Source organism: Sinohyriopsis cumingii, chromosome 6, assembly GCF_028554795.1.
Source record: "Sinohyriopsis cumingii isolate HCF-2022 chromosome 6, ASM2855479v2, whole genome shotgun sequence".
Lineage (NCBI taxonomy): Eukaryota > Metazoa > Mollusca > Bivalvia > Unionida > Unionidae > Sinohyriopsis > Sinohyriopsis cumingii.
In genome coordinates this window covers 7,386,221-7,411,768 of record NC_142966.1, presented here as the reverse complement: position 1 = coordinate 7,411,768, position 25,548 = coordinate 7,386,221, and the positions used below count along the sequence as shown (strand labels likewise).

The following is a 25,548-nucleotide window of genomic DNA, read 5'->3' as shown; positions in this document are numbered from 1 at the left end:
TGTCACCGTATTGCGATGGAATCGCTATGCAAAATGATGAAAGTATTTCTGATTTAGTTGTAGGGTTGGCTAATATCATACTGAGAGTTATTTTTTATGTTATGTTTTACGAACTCTGCACTTGGGATTATAATTATATTTGTAAATACACAACAGTAGTGTAACATCTTTGACAGAAAGTATGTACCATGAAATTGGTGTGTGGTAATATTTACAATATCTCGGCTTCTGATGATGCTGAAATTTGCTGTGCCTGAAAACAGATTGCCTTGGCATTTGTACGTGCCCTTTTGATGTCCAGCAATTGCAATGAACCCAATAATTTAATAGCAGTAGATCTTTGAACATGATTTCAAGTAACGTTTTATAATTATTTCTCATTTTTCCAGAGAAATAACTCATACCAATTTTGCGAAAACATTTAAATGAAAACATTGTATAAAATGCCGGTAATGATCCCTGCATTTTATGTACTGGCTCCCACAGGCATTAACTTTTACCAAGCGGGCTCGTAAAACAGTTTTCTGCGATTACATACTTTATTTGTTATTATGTTAAAAAAAAATTCTGGCGTCGGTACCTTTGCTGGTGAAACATAGTTCGTCTATTAAAGTCTCTTACATAAGAATAAAGTCTCTGGAGATTGTGCGTCCTTGGGGCCTGACACTACGTTCATATAGAACGATACTGATTATGCCATATAATGGTGTCCACAATGATCATTCTTGTCCTCACCAGAAACTGTTACATGGACAATTGCGTCCATTTTAAATAGCAGTCGAGATGATTCTCTTCCTTGTATCAATGCTGGTGCAACATGATCATCTTAGAATATAACCGTTGTAGAAACCCTTTTAATTGTTGCAAGCTCATTTTGGCTAATGCCAACCTTAACTTCGGGATATAACATTATTACGCATTTATGCTGTTCATCTACAACAACTACAACAATTACAGGTTTTCCACAGGATAGTCACTAACCTTTATTCGGCCACCTCCGCCCTCTAACACCAGCATCTAATCAGACTGAATTACAATTGAACCGCTCAAGGGGACCTCTGTTACGGAGCTATCGCTGCAGCACACGAAGACAAGGCTGCAAGCACCATTTGTGGGCCTATAAACAATTGCTGGACAATATCACCAACACAGTTTTATCACATGTCATTTAAACCTGTGATTTCAACCGGCTCAGATTCGATCGAATAGACAGAGCTGAGTGCGGCCCAATGTTCATGTGTGAAAATTTGAAAGTATTTTCTGTTCAACAACGAAATCCTCCATCCGACCTAACTATGGATTGAAGCAATATCGTTCACACATGCGGAAAGTTCAACTTCTTGCTAGTTAGCGTCAACGTCGGACGAAAACATTAAACGAGTTATTGGCGTCAAAACCCCAAATGATTGAAATTGTACATTAGGCCAACTGTAATACACACGCAATGACGCTAGTGCAATCTCAAATTTACGTGATACCCGCGGTAGTTGGTGCAGAGAAAGTCACATTAAATTATGTTTTCGTTGATGAGATCGTAATAATCAAGATGCCGATCGGGCTTGTATTTACAACACCACTCAGCACTGAGGCAGAGATTTCGTGTACAATATGAACCGCTTAAATGGAAAGTGATTCAGAACTCTATATCTTTTTCGTTATGAACATCATCGATGTCTTCAATGAGTTCATGCATCAACAAATGAAACGTTGCCGGATCCATCATATCATTGTTGAGCACCCGCTTACAAATCGACGCCGCCTGATTGATGACATCTTTTGGTCTATTACCCGCGCGAACTGATCCTGCTGGTGGTTTCATGAGATCCATGAGTTCATTTGTCTCTTGTTGGTCCAGAGACGCACCTTTGAACACCCTTTAACCCCTTGGTTATCATCGAAACTTTAAGTGCCCATGTTTACGTCCAAGCTTGTGTGCCAACACCTTTTCCATGTGGTTCATACACCTTCAGTGGAGAGAGAAATGCTTCTCCCTCTGTAGATAATTGCTCTGGAGGTACATATTTTGGAGGTACATTCTCTTTCAGATTATCAATCCCATAAATGTTTTTCAAGATGTCATACTGATTACGAATAAAGTCAACACAGCATGTTGTTACATCTTGAGTGAGATATTTTTTTAAATTTTAATAAGGTCCTCAAATTCTTACTAAACCTTATTTTATTTTTAACGGTTAACGTATATCATCCAGTCCTTATTTTATTTTTTACGGTTAACGTATGTCATCCAGTCCTTTCCAGAGATACTCATCTGGGCCATTCACTTTCAATTTGCTCCGGTTAGGTGTTTTTGCTTCAAAATAAATTATTTCCGATTGGCGGGTTCTTCTGGGACGAGCCTTAAAGCAATTATAAAATTTACTTGCTGTACCTCATCAGTTTGAAATGGTGTGCCCAACTTCGATTGGCAGCCAGAGAGATGTTGGTTTATTTTTATCACGCTCAAGTGTCTCTCCTATATCCTCTTGCAAATCATCAGTTTTGAATGTCTGCTAAAGTGTAGCAAACATTTGATACGTTTTCATGATTCCGTGTATTCTAGTAGAACGAGCAGTTTATAACGAGCTGCTTTCGAACTACAGTCGGCAGCCTCTGTTTCAGCATAGCTGGTGGATATTGTCATTGTAAATGCTTATTAAAGATGTTAAATTACTTTTATCAGACGCTTGCGTCCAAATTCGCTCAACGTTTTCCGCCTGAGGTGGGTCCATTAGTCAAATCAGAGGTGAGGAAACTAAATACAGCCAAAACTCTTTAATATGTTAAAGTTTTTTCTGATTGCTTTAGGTACGTTTTCACCTCGGGAAAATATTTTCTCAGGATTGTCTTGGTGTCCAGTCATCATATCATCTTACACGACGATATTATCCTCACTCGGATTAAATTCGTCGATGGCAGAAGAAACAAATCAACGGTTGATGATTTCCTTGGTGATGACGAGTGAAGCGCTATCGTAAACTTTCTGAATACACCGTAACACTGATGATAATCCTCCGACAGCACAAATATGTACAAAGATCTCACCTTATTCATCTCAAAATCATATTTTAAAAAGTGGTTTTCTTCTGATCCAGCCGGGGCAATGATCCAAAAATATACCACAGTCCTCGCGGTTATTGGAACGATGAAGCAGTAATTTTAACGTTAGCGAGCGTGCCAAGAACCACTAAATTAGTGCTCACGTTTGGTTGATTAAGCAAGAGCTTTGAAAAATTTACCCTCCCGTATAAAGGAAGATTTCCCTTGGATTTCTTATGTGACAATATGTGACGAAAATCTTCAGCCTCATCGATTGTTTCTCAGACATGATCAATATGAGACATAAATAGATGTCAGTGAAGACATTGTAGGAGTTGCCAGCAGTTCTAACATTTTATCTAGTGTTGCAATTGCGATTAAACGTATTTCCCGCACGTTCGTCGTTAATATGGCAGCAAGTCGTACAGATCGATCCATTCAAAGACTTTCTTGGAACTGTTGCTGCTTTCTTAAAAACAATAAAGATGTAAGCTCGTGTTGGACGTGTTAATTACAGGCTATTCTGTAACGATTCAACCACACACTTGCGAAACAATTATTTGGAAATCATTATGTGTGTACATTTATTCGGATGGATTTAAATTCCTAAAGTTTGTTCCATAAATTGTTATCTTCATATTTTTGAAAGTTTACTTCTAATCGATGCTAGATAGTCATGTATGTGCTTACCTGTCATAAAACCCGATGCATGCTACACTCAGTACTTCTCAACAGTAAAATTCTCTATCATTCTTTGTAATAGTGTATTATAGTATACGATGCAATGCTATGCTGTGCCATGACATACCACGTCATACCAAAGCACAGCATAGCGTACCCTGCCCAACTTTGCTATAATATCCTACAGCTTTCGTAAGCTCTATTTCCAAATGTTGACTAAACGTACTACGTAGGTCTGAATCGACAATGACTTGGATAAGTTTTGATAAAAATTCGCGCATTTTTATGATGCGAATTTGCCACTGAAATGCCAATGAGAGGCATATGAGACTTTATTTATGGACCGATTAGGATGAATAATGCAATATGTGTATATATATATATATATATATATATATATATATATATATATATATATATATATATATATATATATATATATATCGAATGAGGTCGATAAACTGCAGTTATTTATTAAACAAACTTTAGTAGAAATTTGCAATGCATCTTGATGCCACCAGTATGTTGGATTAGTCGAATATCATCGAATCGTGTGCATATTAAACACGAGCTCTATGTTCTGCTTAAAAATATGCAAAATATAAAATCTGGAGTTCGTTCATTGGTCATGCAGATGAACTGTATGTTTCAGATCTTTGTTCAACCGTGTTTTATTTCTTCTTCCTTACCAACTGGAATGTGTGTGATTTTGTTACTCGACAAATGTATCCACGACGTCATCATACTAATTGGACAAACAATAGCTGACGTTGCTTTCATTATAAAGAATATATCTCTATTTTGAAAAGTTGGTTTCAAATCTGGACTCACATAAAGGTTAATACAATTTGAGAGAATGTTCGGCCATAATAGGATTACAGCAGCAAATGATCAGGATCATAAATATGTTGTCCCCAATTCGCCCCGATGCTACCACAAGCTGGATGATGTCACGTCATGCTCTTTTCAAAACCCATTCCGAGTTGGTACATACAACACTTCGCAATATTATAGAGATTTGTATAATCCTTTCACCGTCAAGAAATCATATGCACATAGCAAAATCGTGAAGAGTTCTGCTATTGAATATAACTTAATTATGGGGTCAAAAGGTCAAATCATTCCTAGATTCTGATTGCTGAATCTACCATCAGTTTTATCTATTTCATATCATATCGAGCAAAACAGAGTATGCACGTGATCTCCACAAATTAGCAGAATAATGAGGATACGCACATTCACGACATTAATTAAACTAATATAATATTCTTTTCACCAACGAGTCTCCACAATATATTGCCCTCAAACATCTAAACATTGTAATTATAAACTCACTGTGACTGTAACAATTCTGAACAATCCTAACAAATATGTATATGTGTATTATTATGATGATAAATATGTATATATTTATTGTTTTAAGTAAGCGTTTACTCTTCGTCACTTAGGTCATCGGAATTGATCGCTAATGTCGTTTGCAATGATGCCATGGAAATACTTTTAGATGAGCTAGGGATACTACCCTTTAGTCTAAGGGCACTCTTGTTATTGAACTCGTACAATATTTCTTTGAAATGTTGTCCCTGACTGGAGTGTGTGTGATACGCTTGACTTTGACATTCGTTAGAATATATATCAAACTTGTAGCGTCCCTTGTGTGGGTCGATCGATGTTATTGGGTTATGTTATGTGAATATTTCTCTAACGTTGTTGGCAATGATTGCATGTTCAGACATCTTGATAAGCTTTTGTTGCGGCTCATTCGTCTGATGATGATCCTGTTATTGTACTAACACAACCTTTCTTTTAAATGTCCCGGACTGTAGTGTCGGTAAACCACTTGAGTTTGACGCTTGTTAGATTACAGGTAAAACTTGTAGCGTCCCTTGTGTAGGTAGAGTCGAGGTAACGGGCTGATAGGCTATAGCTCGCGTGAGGTTTGTGCGTGTTGGGCCCCTAACTGCCTCCTGTACATTGAACTCATGGAAATCACGCATGTTATTAGCAAATTTGTAATTATTACAATAATAATTTTGGTGTGGTTATCTTCCTCACATTTCTACGGCATTGTTACCTTTAGTTTTGGAACTTGAGTTTTCACTATGTAGCCAGAATTGTGTAGACATGCAGCCAAATTTTATACATACTAAACTGTACGATGCTTTTCAATAGTATACTCATCTGCCAAACGTTGCAATAGTATAATATAGTATACCATGCCATAACTTAGCATATCCTGCCCGACAATTGCCTACTTTTTAATATACTTGAGATTTCTGAAGATTTAGTTTAGATTAAATGTTGAATAAAAGTCTTACGTATCCCTGTATAGACAATGTGTTGAAAAAGTTACATAACTGTGAAATTCGCGCTTATTCAGGAAAGTCCATTTGGCAATGATATCCTAACGTAGAAAATGGGAGGCTTTATTTATCTGCCTGAAGCCTTAAAGGTAATTCAATGTCAAACGAAGTCGGCAAGATGCAAAATTCAACACGTAGATGATTATCTGCATGTTGATAACCGTCCTTGTTCACGACATACATACTAGATTTATTCAACATTTCAATAATATTTGCAACGCTACTTCATATCATTAAAATTACGGATAAGTCGAATATCGATGCAATCTTGCATTATTCACGAGGAGATCTATGCTAATCTTAAATATGCAACTCTCAATATTTCATGTTGTTCATCCACAGGACATGAGGATGAACTGTACGGTTTATTGTCATTACAATTTGAGAAACTGTACGCAGCATTAATTAATTTGGTGGGTTTTTAATCCAATGGCAGATAGTACGTTAATGACTTTGTTCCAGCTGAAATGGTGTTCGAAGTAGAAATTCAGTCTGATTTCGAATGTTCAACAATGAAAGTTAAACTGCATTAGGCACCACTTGGAAGAGGACTTGTTAACGCCCGGTTCGCAGTTGTTTGGTTGAAAGTAACCAAACTAACTCAGCATAAAGACAAAATGATGTCAATTATGCTTTCGTCTTCGATGAGAGTTGCATCGAAAACTTAACACTAAATATGCCACATTTATATTATGTTATTAGTTTTGTCTATTTATTAACTATTATTATTATTATTATTATTATCCAGAGTTCATCGGTAGGAAATCAAGATCCATGTTGCTCTGAGAAATCGCCAGGACAAGTGAATCCACAGGTAAATTATATGGAAGGAGTCGGCATTATAAATGAAAAAGAGCATCTCTCTATCTAACAATCCATCTCTTTCCAAGCTTGTAATCATTGTCTACAGTAGTAGACGAAAAGCTGGCGTTACCTTTGGTATAAAGAATGTATATCTATTATGAAACGTTTACTCTGTATCAAGCCCACCTTCGATCACAAAACGGATGGGTCATTTCAGAAAATGCACGGCCATACTAGGATGGTAGCAACTCATCAATTATAAACCCCGGTTGTTCCTGATTTATCATGGTCCAGTCACAAGCAGTGTGTTGCCATATCATTCTTTTTCTACAAAACCCACTCCGAATGGGAACACATTATAACTGTATTCTCCTGGAGAGTTCTGCAACTGTGTGTGCAACCGTTGTTTGGTCATATATAGATATTTTTGCTAAGTTCAAGAGTTCAGATCAGTCCAATATTCGGATGGATTTAGGATCTATAGGTATCGTCCATTTAATGTCAAAACTGGCTCGGCAGTCCATGTTATAGATCCAGCCCTTATTTTAGATCCAGTCCATATTTTAGATCCAGCCCATATTTCCAGTCCATATTTTAGATCCATTCCTACATCGTGTGATTTACATTTCTAGTGAGGATATATACAGACAATTTCCATATCAATTCCAGGTGCAACCTATCAATAATCCCGTCTTTTCAACCTGATTCTATTTTGTGTTAGGCGATGCCGTATCTATTATACCTTATAGAGTGTTAATATGTAAACAGTCTTTTGTTGAATATAATTCCAGGATTGAATTCAGTGTAAATTCCAGTTAATGTCTTAGTCCAAGAATTTTGTTCTTTCAAGAGAAAATAATCACTTGAATTCAATAATTTGAACAAAAACGATTCCAGCCCAAAACTACAGGTCACAACATAATACAATAACGAAGTCCTCACAGTTACAATATATATAGTTCTCTCCTAGATATCAGGTTACAATTAACATTTGCTGTATTAAAAAAAGGTATTACCTAATAGAGAAAAAAACCTTCTAGAATGATCATGATGTTTACAAAACAATAACGTGGATTGTATTATTCACTTAGGAAATTCCAAAACTTTGACCCAGATAAACATATGTACTTCTTCCATTAATAATGTTCCTGATAATAAGCCAATGCACAGATAATAGTCTATCTATGTATTAGTTGTTTACACAAAATGAAACAGAGAATAGTCAATCAGGTCAAGCAGTAATGAATTCAAGTTAGGACAAGGTCATGTAGATCATACGAAGTTACATTACAATAGCTTGTAATGAAACAAAAAATAATTTTAAAACTAACAAACAATTAAATTAAATCTATATAACACTATGTCCAAATATATATTTTTCAGTATTGTCACATTTAATATTGAACTTGACAGAAACGTTTTCATTTATTTGGATTTATTTATCTTCCTAAAGTTTGTTCCGCAATTTTTATCTTCAGTTTTTTGGAAGTTAATTTAATCGACGCTACGTAGTCATGTGTCTGCTGACCTATCATAAACCCTGTACATAATATAACGTACTTGTTAATAGTATAATTCTCTATCATACGTTGCAATAGTATTCTATAATATACCAGCCCTGCTATTATATGCCATGACATAGCACGTAATACCAAGGCACTGCATAACAGACCCTGCCCTACTTTACTATAATATACTAGATATTTCGTAATCTTTAACTATGATCAAATGTTGACTAAACTTTCTACGTAGCTATGTATCGAAGTTATCTCTGATACCTTGTTAGCTTATAAATTCATTCTTCCTATGAAGCAAATTTGGGATTGAAATTCCAAAGTAGAAGACGCATATGAGACTTTCCTAACGTACTGATTTGGATGACTACTGCAATGTACCTTAATATGAAGTATATATCAAATGAGGTCGACAAACAGCCAAATCTGGCACATATATGAGGCGATCATTACTTTGTCGACTGTCCCCGTTGACATCGCATATCCTTGATTTATCAAAGAAACATTATAAAATTTGTATTGTATCTTGATGCCATCAAGATCTCGGATTAGTCAAATATCGTCCAAGTATGTGAATATCTATAACGTGATCTACGCTCTGCTTAAAATAATGAGCGCATATAAAGTTTGTAGTTCATCCTGTGGTCATGCAGATGAACTGTATGGTTTGCATCAGCTCGTTTTCTTTATGAATTTTCATGCATCTATGTTTGATTTCTTCTTACTTGCCAGCTGGAATGTGTATGCAAAAGTTGTCACGGCTGAAACGATGTTTAAAGTTGAAATTTCGTCCGATTTTGACTGATAGCCAATTAAAGTAACACGTTGAAGCTACTTTGTGAGCGGACACGTACATGCCTCATTCACACATCTCTTTCGTTGACATTAACAAAATGTATTCTGTATGTAAACAAAACGGCGTCTGCCCTAGCTAGGAGATGCATCTCAACGTTAACATTAAATATACCAAGCGATTATTATTATTATTATTATTATGCAGAACTTAAAGGGAGGAAAGCAAGATGAAGGTGCCTTGATTAGAAAGACTGGACAAACGTTTGCAAAGGTAAAACTAGCACAAGTAGTAGACATTACAAAAAATTGTATTGGCATACTATCTACAAATAACAACAGATCATATAAACGTCCGACGTTGTTAGTTAAACTTTAATACAGATTTATTTATTTATGAAGTGTTTACAAAAGTTGAATGCATCTTTGTGTAATAAACAAATACATTACATTCTCCTTGCTCAATATACTATTATTTCATACTCAACAAATGTATTCACAAGGTAATCATACCAATCGGATAAGTAATTTAAGAATAGCTGTCGTTGCTATCATGATAAAGAATTTATTTTTCAATTCGCCCCGATGCCACCACAAGCAGGATGATGTCACGTCATGCTGTCTTTTCAAAACCCATTCCGAGTTGGTGCATACAACACTTCGCAATAGTATCGAGTTTTGTATAATCCTTTCACCGTCAAGAAATCATATGCACATCGCAAAATCGTGCAGACTCCTGCTATTGAGTCTGAAGCAGTCGTGGGGTCATAACCAGATATTTTCTACGGTTGAAAGGTCAAATCATTCCAAGATTATCATGGTTGAATCTACAATCCTTTCCCTCTATTTCATATCGAATCCAGCCAAATTAAAAGGGTATGCGCGTGAGTTCCACATATCAGCAGAATATTGGCATACACATGTGCACAACTAGAATTAACCTAATATACTTTCAAGCAATGAGCCTCTAAAATATTGCCCTCAAAGTAACTCGTTTAAGTTACGTTGTGAGTGGACACGTATATGCCTCGTTCACATCTATTTCGTTGACATTAACAAACTTTATTCTGTATGTGAACAAAAATGATGCGACTAAGGCTTCAGGCCTGGCTAGGAGCTGCATCGCAACGTTAACATTAAATATGCCAATCGATTATTATTATTATTATTATTATTATCATGCAGAGCTTATGGGGAGGAAAGCAAGATGAAGGTGCCTTGATTACAGAGACTGGAAAAGCTTTGTCAAAGGTAAAACAAGCACAAGGAGTAGACATTGCAAAAATAAAAAAAAACATCTATCTATCTATCTATATATTGGCATACTATCTACAAATAACGACAGATCATAGAAACGTCCAACTTTGTTAGTTAAACTTTAATATAGATTTATTAAGTTAAGAAGTGTTTACGGAAGTTGAATGCATCTTTGTGTAATAAGCAAATACATTACATTCTCCTTGCTCATTATACTATTATCTCGCACTCAACAAATGTATTCACAATGTAATCATACCAATCGGATATGTAATGTAAGAATATCTGTCATTACTTTCATAATAAAGAATTTATTTTTCTTTTGAAAAGTTGGTTTTAAATCTGGACTCACATAAAGGTTAATACAATTTCAGAGAATGTTCGGCCATAATACGATTGCAGCAAATGATCAGGATTATAAATATGTTGTCCCCATTTCGCCCCGATGCTACAACAAGCAGGATGATGTCACGTCATGCTGTTTTTTCAAAACCCATTCCCAGTTGGTACATACAACACTTCGCAATAGTATCGAGTTTTGTATAATCCTTTCACCGTCAAGAAATCATATGCACATCGCAAAATCTTGAATAGTCCTGCTACTGAGTCTGAAGCTGTTGTGGGGTCATAACCATATATTTTCTACGGTTGAAAGGTCAAATTATTCCAAGATTCTCATGGTTGAATCTACAATCCTTTTCCTCTATTTCAAATCGAAGCTAGCAAACTTAAAAGGGTATGCGCGTGAGTTCCACATATTAGCAGAATATTGAGCGTACGCACGTTCACAAATATAATTAACCTAATATACTTTTCAGCAACGAGCCTCTACAATATTGAACTCATTATCACTATAACAAATTTAAACAATGCCAATAAATATGTATATGTTTATTGTTTGAAGTGGGCGTTTTCTCGTTGTCACTAATGGCATCAGAACTGTTCGCTAATGTCGTTGGCAATGATGTCATGCCATGTTAAGACTTTTAGATAAGATAGGAATACTGCCCCTTTTGTCTAAAGGCATTCTTGCTCTTGAACTCGTACAATTTTTCTTTGCATCGGAAACTTAACACTAAATATGCCAAATCATTCTTTTTTTATTAGTGTTTCTGTTTTATTATTATTATTCAGAGTCTATGGGTAGGAAATTCAGGTCCAGGTTCCTCTGAGAAATCGCCAGGACAAGTGAATCCACAGGTAAAATATGCGCAAGGAGTTGGCATTATAAATGAAAAAGAGCATCTCTCTATCTAACAGTCCATCTCTCTCTAAGCACTGAAACAATGTTTACAAAATGCAAAGATAACACAAGCGTCATACTTTCTTTGCAAGATGTTCTGCGGGAAATATTAAATGAAAAACGGTTTACAAAAAAGTCAACATATGTTGTCATTTAAGTAGATGTTTCGTTCTCCTTGCTTAATAAATCTTCATACTCATTAAATGCATTGATAGGACAACAATACGAATTAGACAAGTACTATGAAAAAGCTGGCGTTACTGTCGGGAAAAGGAATGAATATATATTTTGAAATGTTTACTCTGTATCTAGCCCTCATTCGATCAAAAAAGGCTGGGAAATTTCAGAAAATGCACGGCTATAATAGGTTGGTAGCAACTCATCCAGTGTAAGCCTCTGTTGTCATGGATTTATCATGATCCAATCACAAACAGTATTTTACCAGACCTTGCTTTTTCCTCAAAACCCACACTGAGTTTGTATATTTAAAACTGTATTCTGTCTAGTTTTGGATGATTCTTTATCTGTCTAGACAATTATATATACCAAACAATCTCCTAAAGAGTTTGGTAACTGTGTGCGAAACAGTTATTGGACCGAGAGGTCAAATCAGTCTAAGATTCGGATTGATTTAGTAGCTATATTTATCATTTATTTAGTGTCAAATCTTGCACGATAGTCCATGTATTAGATCCAGTCCTACATCATGTGATTTAGATTTCTCGTGGAATACATCCATACTATCTCCACACCAATTCCAGGTAGAGCCTGTCAATAATGTCGTCTTTTCAAGCCGTTTCCCCTTTGTGTTAGGTAAATGCAAGAACCAAGCTTATAATAAGTGTCTTAATTATATATATATATATATATATATATATATATATATATATATATATATATATATATATATCTTCAGTTCGTTGCCAAAACACATCAGCTTACAATTAATATTTTGACATAGTTATTAAGATCCCAAATTATAGTCTGTACATGTGATTTTAATCGGTTTCTCCCCAAATTGGTAGAATATGTAGCGTATACGCTTTAACATTTCCAATTTATGTAGTTTCCTGTTCGGCAACTAGCCTCTACAAGAACGCCCCGAAACGTCAAAAATCTTGGCCTTATGACCTTCCTAGCACAGCAACAATTCTAAACAATCCCCATATATATGCATATTTTATTATTTGCAGTGGAAGTTTATCCATTGTCACTGATATCCCTGGAATTGTTCGCTAACATCGCTTGGAAAGACTGCATTTTCAAATTTCTTTATCATTCTGAGATGCGTCGCTTTTGACTATATGCGCTCGAGCTATTCATTTTGACTATATGCGCTCGAGCTATTCAACTCACACGTCAGTACATTGAATATTGTTCTTTCTGCAGTGTTTGTAAACCCCTTGAGCTTCTAGTTAAATTTTTGAGAAATATTTCTAGCGTCCCTTCTGAAGACACGTGTACATTTATTTTTTTATTTATTTATTTATTTATTATACGCGTTTTATTTTTACCTTGAGAGACACGTGTCCATTTATTTGGATGGATTTATCTTTCTAAAGTTTTTTCACCAATATTTATTTTCATATGTTTGGAGGTTTACTTTCGATCGATACTAGATAATCATTATTGTGTTTACATGCCATAAAATCCAGTACATATTATTCTCTACCGTACTTGCCAATATTATAATTTTCTATTATACTTTGCAATAGTATTATATAGTATACCACGCCATGCTATGCTGTGCCATGATATAGTGCGTCATACCAAATCAAAGCATAGCATACCCTGCCCTACTGTACTGTAATATTCTGGATAATTTCTTTGCTTTATCTTTGATCAAATGTTGACTATACGTCCTACGTAGATGTGTATCGACAATGTCTTGGATGAGTCCAATATCTAAGAAATTCTCACATATTTATGATGCAAACTGGCACTGAAATTCCAACACAGAATACACTGACAATTTTGGGACATAGATAAAGCTGTCCTCACATTGACGGCTGTTCTCGAGGACACCACAGATCTTGATTTATGAAACATACTTTAGAAAAACAAAACAGGACAATATTCAATGTACAGGTCTAAAGCGCTTCTGGATCACTGCCATCTCACCTGTCTGCGTGAGTTCAAGTCTCAGGCTCGGCTAATGTGGGTACGTGAGAAAGCTTGCAAGTAGCTTCTCGTGGGTCGGTGGTTCTTCCCGGGCATTTCCATGCTTTATCCTCCACCAGTTTTACTGGCCGCCATGTACAGCCTTTCTTGTGCTAAAACATGGCAGTAAACCCTACAACTACAACAATAACAGCAATGCATCTCAGTCAAATATCGTTGAAAAATGTGCATATTAATAACATGATATATGCTGTTCTTGAAAGTATGATTATAAATGAAATATGCAGTTTATCATGAGGATGAACTATACGATTTGCTTGTAATCAACAATTTAGCAAAATTTATTTCATTTCTTTTTACGTACCAACTCTAATGTATATGATTTTGTTCCGGCTGCAACGATATTTAAAGTTTAAATTCTGTCCGGTTTTAACTGATAACCAGTGAAAGGTCCTTTTTAGCAACATCGTCGTTCACATCTGTTTCGTTGACATTATGAACATTAATTCTGTACGTAAACAAAAATTATGTTTTGTGTTTGATGACAGGTGCAACGAAAAGTAAGTATTACAAAAAATATTATTGCTATTATTATTATTATTAAATATTATTATTATTATTATTATTATCATTATTATTCAGAGTAATATGAGAGGAAATCAAGGTCATGGTCACTCTATTATAGCACCAGAAGAAGAGAAGCCACAGGTAAAACAGGTGTATGGAGTTAATTAATCTGTCTAAATTCCAAACATAGCCATGGTGTCTACAAAAAAAACAAAGAAACAAAAATAACAAAAACATCCGACTTTCTTATGAAAATTATGGGGAATTATTAAGTTAAAAAGAGTTTATTAAAGATGAATACTTGTTTGTATAATATGAAAAATCAGCAAATGCATTCCCAGATTTGCCATACCAACCAGAGAAGTAATGTAAGAAAAGCCGGAACTACTTTCGTTATAAAGAGTTTATCTCTTGAAACGTTGGGTCTCAATCTGGCCTCAACTTCGCTCACAATAAGTAAAGGCATTTTCAAAGAAAGAAGTGCCAGACTAGGATGGTAGTAATTCAGGTTTACACAGTTTTGTCCCCAGCTGGTTCCGATGCTATTACAAATAGCAGATTATCGCATTCTGCTTTCTCCTCAAAACACACCCCAAGTTAGTGCATAGCTTACCAAATAATTGTATGAGTTTTGTATCATCCTTTCACAGTCACGAAAATTACAAACACATCCGATGTCTGAAGAGTAATGGCATTGTGTGTGTGTAACAGTTATTCAATCATATTCAAATATTTTCTTAGGTTTAGAGGACAAATCAGTCCAAGATTATAATGGCCTCTGTCCTTATCCGGTATTTGATGTCAGATCTAGCACATATAAAGTGTATAAAATGCTGCCACAATATTGTAATTACACGCTTGAACATTGGTCTTATGAACTCGCTGACATAGCAACAATTCTAAACAATCACCATTGATATATACCGTATATACTCGCTTATAAGCTGAACCCCAAACTGAAAAGATATAAACACCAAAATGTGCATGACCCGCGTATAAGCTGACCCACAACTCCAAGACATCTCAAGATGCACGAGGTAAGTTCTAAATGCATTTATTTAGGCAAACTTATAGTTTAAAAAAAATACTCTTCGTGAACAAGTAAATTATGCTGGTTATGAGCCTTGTACAATTAAACCTGCGTACCTGTTTAAAAATATTATCTCAATTTGTAGGATCGCTTATATCATCGAAACTGAGTAACTCGTAAGCACGTGATACAATGTAAAGGAAGCAGCTATTAAGGATTAGCTGCAATGTTATATGGGTGAGGTGTGATGTGATGTGATGTGATTTTGATTTTTTAACGTAGCTTTAACAATTTTTCAGTCATATCGCTACGATGTCTGCAATGTGGCAGTTTATAGTGATGTTTAGCACTCGGGCATCATGCCGCAGACATGTAGCATGATGTCCCACCCAGTCACATTATCCTGACACCAGGCCGACCAGTCCTAACACTAACCTCTTAATGCTGAACGCCAAGCGAGGCTGCTGTTAGTACCATTGTTGTAAGTCTTTGGTATGACTCGGCCGGGGATCAAACCCACTACCTCCCGCATCCGAGGCGGACGCTCTAACCACTAGGCCACCGGAGCGGTCGCAATGTTATCTGGAAGAATGCAATTTGGTTAAAACAATAAAGCAAAATCTGCATCTAATATGTTTGTGAATAAATAAGGATTTAAGTGACGCTATGCACGCTTTGCACTGTGTAAGTACTGTACATTATAGTTCAGCCTGGTCTCCCGGGTAAACTCAACTGGCCCGCGAATTATGAAGTCTGTATTTACCTTTATTAAATTTCGTGTTGGAGAAATCAGAAAATATACACATGCAAAAAAATAACAAAATTAGTCATATTACTTTATAACAGTTTAATAATTGTCGGATCACCGAAAGTTATTTCTTTAAACACGCCTATGTCTTAGAATATGGAAAAAATTATTGTTTCGTGTCCCAAGATGTACAGCCATTACAGTAGTCAACAGACCTGACAAAAGTTTAGATATTGGCCCGCAGATAAGCCGACCCCTTACTTCCAGGCCTTTATTTTTTTCCAAAATTATTCGGCTTATACGCCAGTGTATACGGTATATATATATATATATATATATATATATATATATATATATATATATATATATATATATATATATATATAATGGGCATTAAATCTTTCTCTCAGCTTTCAGATATGGACCTTTCGTCTAAAGCCTGTTCTACTAATGGACTCACATGCCTGTTCTTTTTAATATTGTACTCGATGGTAGTATCCTCTTGAGGTTGACACGTTAAATTATACGTAAAACATGTGGCTCCATTGTGTGGATTAAGTCACGGTTATAGGGTAGCACTGTGCATATCGTGTGGTGTGCGAGTGCTCCTCAATTGGACTGCGTCTTGAACTTTTTGAAACTTTGCACATCAAAATCTTCAAGAATTGCATACTTTTTACTTACATTTATGTATATATGCTTCAGTTTTGTGCCAGTTTATTTTTACCTTTTAAGACATCTGAATAATTTAAATGTAAGGGTTTATCTTCCTGAATTTTTCGGCACTTCTTTCCATTTTTTTTTAAATTTAAATTTTCATGTAATTGATACTATATAGTCATGTAAGTGCTGACCGGCCATAAAACCCTATACATACTATGCTCTACCCTACTTGCTAACAGTATAATTCTCTTTCATACTACACTCTACCCTACTTGCTAACAGTATAATTCTCTTTCATACTTTGCATTAGTACGCTATAATATACCATGGCATTCTAATGCTGTGCCATAGTATAGCACGTCATACCAAAGCACAGCATAGGATACCCTGCGCTACTTTACAATAATATACTAGATATTTCTTAAGCTTTATCTAGGAACAGAATAAACGTCCTACGTAACCTTGTATTTACCATGTCTTGTATGAGTTTCATACCTGTGAAATTCGCGCATGTTTGTGCAGTGACTTAGGAACTGACATTTAACTTAGAATTATCACGGGGAGGGGGGGGGCTTTATTTATGGACCGATTAGGATGAAACCTGAAATGTAGTTTAATATAAACAATATATTATTGAGGCTGATAAAGTGCCAAAGTCAGGACTTAATCGAAGAGATCTGCACTTTGACAACTGTCCTTGTTAATGCCACATGTACTTTATTACGAAAAATATTTAAGAAAATTTGAAATGCAACTTGATGTCATCAAGATCTTGGATAAATCGAATATCGTCGAAATCCATACATGTTAATAACAAGATCTGGGTTATTATTAAAAACGTGATTATAAAAAAGTATGTTGTTCAATCACGGTTTACGTCGATGAACTTGCAGGCCTTGCTTGTAATCATCGTTTCGTCAAACTTTGATTTTTTGTATTAAAATGATCTCAGATGGATCTGACAGTGAGCACAATCTCTTGATATTATCTCGGGTTCTGATTTGAGTTTTACAACATGACATAAAGAGCATGTTCTATTACCAAGGACAGTAAGATAGAAATTATGCCAACAAGTGTTTAATCAGTTTGGACAAAGGGTTTGACTTTAGCCATTGTTCCAAGTGGGCAATCTCAGCCATTATTGAATCCTCTATTATTTCGATGCAATTTGCTATTTTGTTTGGCTTGATTACTATGTGCCCATGTTCGATAATGGTTTGATCTGAAACAGATTATGCCCGTGAAAGAAGCAAATAGCCTTTGAACTCTATAGGAATAACACTCTTTATTAACTCCTCTGTAATTAATGTGAAGCTTCACGTCGCCAGAGAGAGAGAGAGAGAGAGAGAGAGAGGAAAATAGAGAGAAAGAGGAAGAGAGAGAATTATCTTTGACATGCTTATGGCTTAATATAATTACAACATTTGCCTTTTTTGCTTGACCCTGACTTATTTGTTGCAATTGATCAGCTTACCATTGTCTTTTATAAATTAGATGACGATCAGATGTTGACTCGCTTTTGCAGAATTTAGGGCTTGATTGGTTAGGATAGGCATCTCTGTCTTGATTGGTTAGGATAGGCATCTCTGTTTCCTGTCATCATTCCAACATTATCAGTTTATTTAGATTAAAGCCAGTTCTATAGAAAAGATTTATTTCAACAAGATATCGGGTTAATTTATTGATAAGCAGAAGAGGATTATGGTATAACAAGTCCTTTATTAATTATATTACTTGTAACCTAAAGACATGCAAAATTATGCATTCGCCTTTTGGGACAAAAGTTGGTGTGGAATCTCACATTAACAAGTTCTGAGTATGATTTTAATAATTATTAATATTTAACCTATATTATACTGATTTGATTTCTTTGTCAGTTTCAAGGTCTATCCACTATACACCACTCCAACTGTTTTGTAATGGTGTACTGTGGCAGTATACAATGACCAAGCTATTAATAACTCGTTTCAGCTGGTTCTTACAATCCCTGGAAAGTAGACAATTTATGTTGCCTTTGCTATATATGTATCGATGTGCTCTCTAAATTGGAACCTATCTATCTATGTGCCTTCTCTTGTAATAGAACGTTCGAGCTTTTGTACGAAAGATTATATTATGTTTTGTTATAATGACTGCAATTGTACCTGGTATAGATGTGGGACATGAGTGCTCCGATATCGGAATATTACATCCATGCATGCTTATTACATCTTGGCATGGACTGTGTGGAACGAATGCTTAATTTATTGTTATCGATTTCCTCTTTAACATTAATATTAATATCTGGGAAATTTGGAGTTTATGTTAGTCAGGTCATTCATTTATTTCACAGTTAAAAAGCCATTTCCAGCGCTTTAATCAGAACTAACCTATTCTGTGCTACGTAACCGTATTAGTCTCATAAAAGGTTTTTTTTTTTATATGGAGCAATCTGTACGTAAATTTTCGAGAAAGATGAAAATGAATTTCACGAAATCTTTAGGAATATAAACCCTTCTAAATATCTGCATGTATGACATACAAAACGAAAGAAATGCAAAAATGTTAATTTTCTTTAAAAGGTATATGAAATAAAAGATAAAGATAGCAGGTGTTGTATCTTTAAAGACGTGGTTAAAATGTATTCCCTAAACATCATTCTCTGAAGAAGAAAATACTTTCAAATTGTTTTGGGGTTGTGCATCATCGTACATTTTATTCCTGTAGTTGACCTTAAATCTTTAATAGTACTTACACAAAAATGATAAGGACATATCATATAACAAGCGTATCAGTAAAATTTATAGTAACATTAATATATAACAGTAGAATTGGCAACTAAATCATCATTGCTCAGATCATGCTGATTCTTTCAATGGAAAAAGGCAAATCGATCATTATAAAACTCAAAATAGTTTTTCCATTTCCATGAAGGCTGAACACAAGACTGTTGTCATCCATGCTGACAAAGCCAAGGTTAGAGATGAAGAGGTAAGCAACTTTAGCAAGGATATTTTGAAACATCTCCCATCAAACAACACAGTTTATAACCTTCTGCAATATGCATTCGAGAGCACCGATAATGCTTTAAACTTTTTGTGACTGATCCTAAGACAACAGATAACATCTGCTCATGAAATGTTATGTGGACAGTCAAACTTCCTTATAAATAATAAATAATATAATCCAAAATGTCATTGACTGAATTCAATGAAATTCTAAGTTGATGTTTTAATCTAAGAATATTATTGTGCATTTTTTTATTCCAAGTGAATACTAATTTGATTAAATATATCCACTCAAATTAAACACTGAACACAACAAGAATACTTATTCTGATTTAGATGTGAAGGCAAGAATGAGTAATTTGTAAAGTAAACAACATTGGTATAAAAAGCTAAGATGCGATAATAGAGCCAGGATGTGTTTCGGTCTTCTCTAAAACATTCAATGTTTTTAACAAGTTTATGAATTTCCAAGTGAAAAACTGATGTCCTTAACTCAAATTCAAATAAACAGTTTTACCTTCATTAATAATGAACTGAATATATAACCTATAATCTATAAAAAAAATACTAGCTATGTATTATGTTGTTTACAAAATATATATCACTGACCAGGATCACGATTAGCTTGATTTGGGACAAAGGTCAGTTTTAAAATACAGTTATATATAACATACAGTCATTAAAAAAGCCAAGAAATAATACAAAATAAATATACATAGCACCCATTAATATCATATTCATTTCAACTGTAGACGGAATCGTCCGCATTGGATAACCCTGCCAAAGAGTTCATGAGATGCGCTGGAGTGGAGTCATCGAAGAGATTGCCAAAGGTAAATACACTGTAAGACTCAATTGTTCTGTGAGAACCTAACTACCGAGCGAATCAAACAACAACTGCGTGAGGATGGCATGATATCTATTTTTCCTTTCTTTCTAAGGACCTCAAGACCATTAGTCATTGTCAACGGAAGAGTTTTTAAACGCGCTAATACCACATATAATTTTCTTCGTATCAAATAACGATCATTAATGAGATTCAAATTTAACAACTGCACGGTTTTTCTTGCTTCTTATAAATGTGACTTATCAGTACACTTTTTGAAACGGTTCATCGATATACCATGCTCTGTACAATACAACATGAACCAAACACTTAATGCACATAATTATTACATCTCAAATGAGCAAATACTTATATGTAAGAACGTCCTGAGAATTCTCTGTTGTAAGAAATTAGATAGGTGTCTATTACGAAAGTAATCCATTCCTCAACAAAGTTTTGTGAATACTGTATGCTCCTAGCTACTGGTTAATTACTCGGTATGAGAAGTATCTTCCCAACACAAGCTCCCCGTGATCGAAACAAAATAATTGCTAGACTCTAAGCAAGATATAGACATAAAAATAAATACAAACAGCGCATATCCTTGGTTTGTTGCAATACAAAACTATGTCGTTAACTCAGTCATCGGTCAAGTGATGTTCTGCTTCACTCAAGTAGCTTACTACATCCCGGCATGCATACTTCTTGTGCTCGCGACTTAGAAATCTTACAACCACCGTAAGGTCCTACGAAATAGTTTTGTCAGCAACACTTCTAATTAGATAATTTAAATTGTATACGATTTTTCTTTTTATGGAAGATGAACAGAGAATATCCGAACAGTTAAATACCTTTAGAATGTTTTTTTTTTCTTCTTCAGAAACATTTCAGAGACCATATTCGAATGTGATAAAGCATATTTGTATCAATTATGTCTTAAAATTATATATTTATGTAAGTACCACCACTCAGTGAATGTATAATAACTCATGGATGACTGTAAAAACATCAGTGGAAATATAGAAATTTATTTTCGGAATCTGTTTATAAGTTTTCAGTTCTCTTGACAGTATTATTTTGTGTTTGCACTATTCATGTAAATGTGATTTGAATTCGTTAAAATTCGGTTTCATTGTCTCTGTTCTTCTGCAGGTCCATTATTTCAGCATGTGTCATTTAAATCACGTTGTAGGCATTTGTCATCTGAATCACGTCATCAGCATTTGTCATCTGAATCACGTAATCAGCATTTGTCATCCGAATCACGTCATCAGCATTTGTCATCTGAATCAAGTCAATGAGCAACTACTATTCTATATCCCTTTTGGTGCAATTTACTTTTCTTTAATTTTAATAAACGAATCACTAGAGAATGAATGGTGTGCAATGTTTTTTGCATGGCGGCCGTGCGATTTGTAGAGTGATGTTGGACATGAACTGTTAAATCAGTCGATATTTCGAATATCAGTACCCTTACTAAAGTTTTTATTTTTAACAGTTTTGAAATCGCTGTTTAAAATGGGTGCAATTATATAGATTGCTGTGTCTCACCTAACCTAAATTGGTGTCATTGAAAAGCATCTACCTGTCTGATAATACCTCTGTGGATAAAAAGATATAATGTTGATCTGAGAAATTTCAAACAGCTTGCATATAACGTGAAGTACGAGTATTTTAGTTTCTAACATAAATCGCAAGACGTTGTTGGTGTACTTGAGATAAACTCATCTGTAATTAGTTACAATTTGTCATCAATACAAGTACGGTTTTCATTATCACGATTATCATCGTCTTTATTTCCGTTAATAAATTGACTGCTTCTGTATAATAGTTTAATTACTAATATTATTAATTGTTGCTGCTGCTGCTGCTGTTCCTTCTGGTATCGATGAAGATGATATAGTTCGATAGTTTGTTTTATTGAATTTGTTAATATCTCCTTCTCTCCATTAATATTGGATTACAATTTGAGATCTCAAAGATTCTTTATGAATCTTTATTTAAACTTGGATCATTATACGGCTGAAACAGAATTCAACTAATATATCTGTTATCTTTATTCTGGAATGAAAACATGGTTGGATGACGAGGTTTTATATGTTCTGCTAGGTTTTATGTACCATCTTTGTTCATACTCTGTTCATACTCAATTCATGTACCCAAACCCGAGTGCGGTTAAGCGCGAGTACTATTCGGTAGAGATGTTTTTGGTGTTAATTTTCGACCAGCTTTCTGCATTAGCTTCTCTAATGTCTCACCATCTCCTGGTGCTTTTTCACAACATGATGGTTTATTAAGTGTCCGTAAGAGAGATAATAATTAGTCCCTTTCAAATGTTGTCTCTTCGAATGTCTGGTCGTTTGCAGCACTCAATAATATCACTTAGCTACAGCTATATATGTTTGTCCTTGCCGATCATGTGTGCCTCTTGGAAAGTTTTTTTTGATAGAAATTGTTCCTTCCTTCATGTTAGTGTTCCGCCCATCCTCTTGCTTATTCGGTACTGTGTTCCAGTTATTCTAAAAATTATACCTTAGTTTTTCGTGTATATTTTCATAGCTTCTTTATTTCATTCCATCTGTCTTCTAAATTTTCATGACCGCTAGTCTTGAAGTTATAATGAAACTATATACAGTCTTCCCTGTGAAGTTAAACCCTTTAAATGTCTGTTCAAAGATGTAATTCGACAAAATTGAATAGCAACTGTATTATCTCGAAGATAAGCTCCCAAGACAAAAGTGTCAGCTGTTCAGGGTTTGTTTAAGGCTTTCCACATTGAAGATTTGTTAAAGTATCGACCTTGGACTTTTAAGTTTGGGGCTTTTATTTACCCTCGCTGTTGTCACTTTTATTATTAATATTACAATGCCCCTAGTGGGCTAAAGCACTCTCCGTTACGGATCACTGCCATTTCACCTCTGTCTGCGTGGATTCGAGTCCCGGATTCGGCCAATGTGGGTATGTTAGAAAGCTTGCCAGTAGCTTATCGTGGGTCCATGGTTCTTTCTGGTGTTTTCCCAGGTTATTCCTCCACCATTAATACTGGCCACCATGTATAGCCTATCGTGTGCTGAAAAATGGCGTTAAACCCCAGATTCTATAGACGATTAGTGCAGATATTTTACTTGATATTCATTAATCTTATCATCAGTTTTCTGTTTCTTAAAGCAATTTGAACAACTTCAATAACATTATTATTATTATTATTATTATTATTATTCAGAAAATTTGCCAAAAGGTCATGGAGGACAAGAAGTATCAAGACATCGAGGTTTACATACAGGAATGTGCTGAGTTGTGTTGGCTGATGAGAATCCAGTTCCCGCCCATTGAACTTCTCTTCGATATCAAACCGAATGACAAATTTGACCATACATATCATAGGTCTTACACTGTTTCGGGAGATAAAATAGCCTTTCCTGTCTGGCCGACCATGCTACTTCATAGAGATGGTCCAGTTTTGGTCCCGGGTGTAGTGCAGTGCATGAAAACATAGAATATTGTTAAGCTTTGTATGCTAAAGATTACGTAGCTTTTCTTACTAAACTAGTGTTGTCTTTAAAAATCCTGGACGAATATGTCACAGTAGCAATTTGAAGTAGAATCAATATACGGTACATTCATTTGTTCGTGTGTATATCTATTCATTATATATGTATTCTGTTTTTGATGTTTTGTTGGGGAGTTTTGTCCGTTTTGTTTCGTTTTGGAAAATATAGTTTAGTCGGTCTTTAAGTATGTGGATAAGGAAGGAATGGTATATTCTGTAAATGCGCTTTTCTTTATAACTTTAATATCCGGGTTTGTTCCAGGGACGAAATTGTCCATAGAGTGTTGCAATCAATGTTTTGTGGACGGTTTTATTTAAAGATAGAACCGTGAAAAAAGCAATTCAAGTTTTAATGAGCTTTTTGAGTTCTTAAGAAGCTTGCCGGTTTATGGCGTGAATAGAGTACAGCAAATTTCATAGCATTCCATTCACGCCTGTCGTATATATGTATATACCGTTCAAAGAAATATGTCAGACATTTTCCGATTCTATAGACGATTAGTGCAGATATTTTACTTGATATTCATTAATCTTATCATCAGTTTTTTGCTTCTTAAAGCAATTTGAAGGTGTATAGTGTCTTTGTTGCATGTATAATTCCCTGACATGCCACCCGTGTGTGTGTTTGTGTGTGTGTGATTCGGATTTTTAACGTAGCTTTAACAATTTGTCAGTAATACCGCTACGATGTTTGCGGTGTGGGAGTTTCTACTGTTCTACTGATGTTTAGCACTGGGTCATTATGCCGCAGACATGTAGCATTATGTCCCACCCAGTCACATTATTCTGACACCATGACGACTAGTCCTAACATTAACCTCTTAATGCCAAGCGCCAGGCGAGGCAGCTGCTAGCACCATTTTTATAACGCTCTAACTCCTTAGGCCATTGACCGGTGCCCCTACTTTGTATACACACGTGTGTGTGTGTGTGTGTGTGTGTGTGTGTGTGTGTGTATCCCTGCGAGTGTGTCCGCTACAAAATTTAGTTCTGCGCTTTTTCTTCTCGTACACAATCACATATGCAAATTTCAAAGTTGATTTTTTTCTCTTCTAGTTTCTGTTTTTATTCACATTTTTTAAATCAATATAAGACACTGCTGCTTGAGTGCTTAGATCCAGTATTGCCTTCACTAACTGATGTAATTAATACCTCTCTCTCATCCGAGGAATTCCCATCATTTTTCAAAACTGCCATTGTAAATCCCCTGCTGAAGAAATCAACACTAGACCATAACGATTTAAAGAACGACCGCACAGTTTCTAATCTCCCATTCATATCAAAAATCTTAGAAAAGGTTGTTTTATCCCAGCTTGTATCTCATCTAAATTCAAACAGTCTTTTTAGCGATGTACAATCTGCGTAT

The 25,548-nt window shown here is 35.2% G+C and overlaps 1 protein-coding gene across 6 annotated transcripts in view; it reads left to right on the top strand.

The window, feature by feature from the left end:
* LOC149796328 (uncharacterized) overlaps positions 1-24,756 on the top strand; it is a 90,711-nt gene extending 65,955 nt beyond the window's left edge. For 4 of the 6 annotated variants that reach the window (XM_089960995.1, XM_089960991.1, XM_089960993.1 and 1 more), the window contains 8 exons: positions 6,829-6,894; positions 9,399-9,464; positions 10,376-10,441; positions 11,582-11,647; positions 14,454-14,528; positions 19,733-19,789; positions 20,559-20,639; positions 23,856-24,756. In XM_089960995.1, coding sequence (XP_089817121.1) covers positions 6,829-6,894; positions 9,399-9,464; positions 10,376-10,441; positions 11,582-11,647; positions 14,454-14,528; positions 19,733-19,789; positions 20,559-20,639; positions 23,856-24,128 — 750 coding nt within the window. In that variant the 3' untranslated portion in view covers positions 24,129-24,756. Of the gene's footprint in view, positions 1-6,828; positions 6,895-9,398; positions 9,465-10,375; positions 10,442-11,581; positions 11,648-14,359; positions 14,372-14,453; positions 14,529-19,732; positions 19,790-20,558; positions 20,640-23,855 lie in introns of all 6 variants that reach the window. The other 2 variants (XM_089960996.1, XM_089960997.1) reach the window with 2 other exon arrangements.
* The last annotated feature ends 792 nt before the right edge of the window (positions 24,757-25,548 follow it).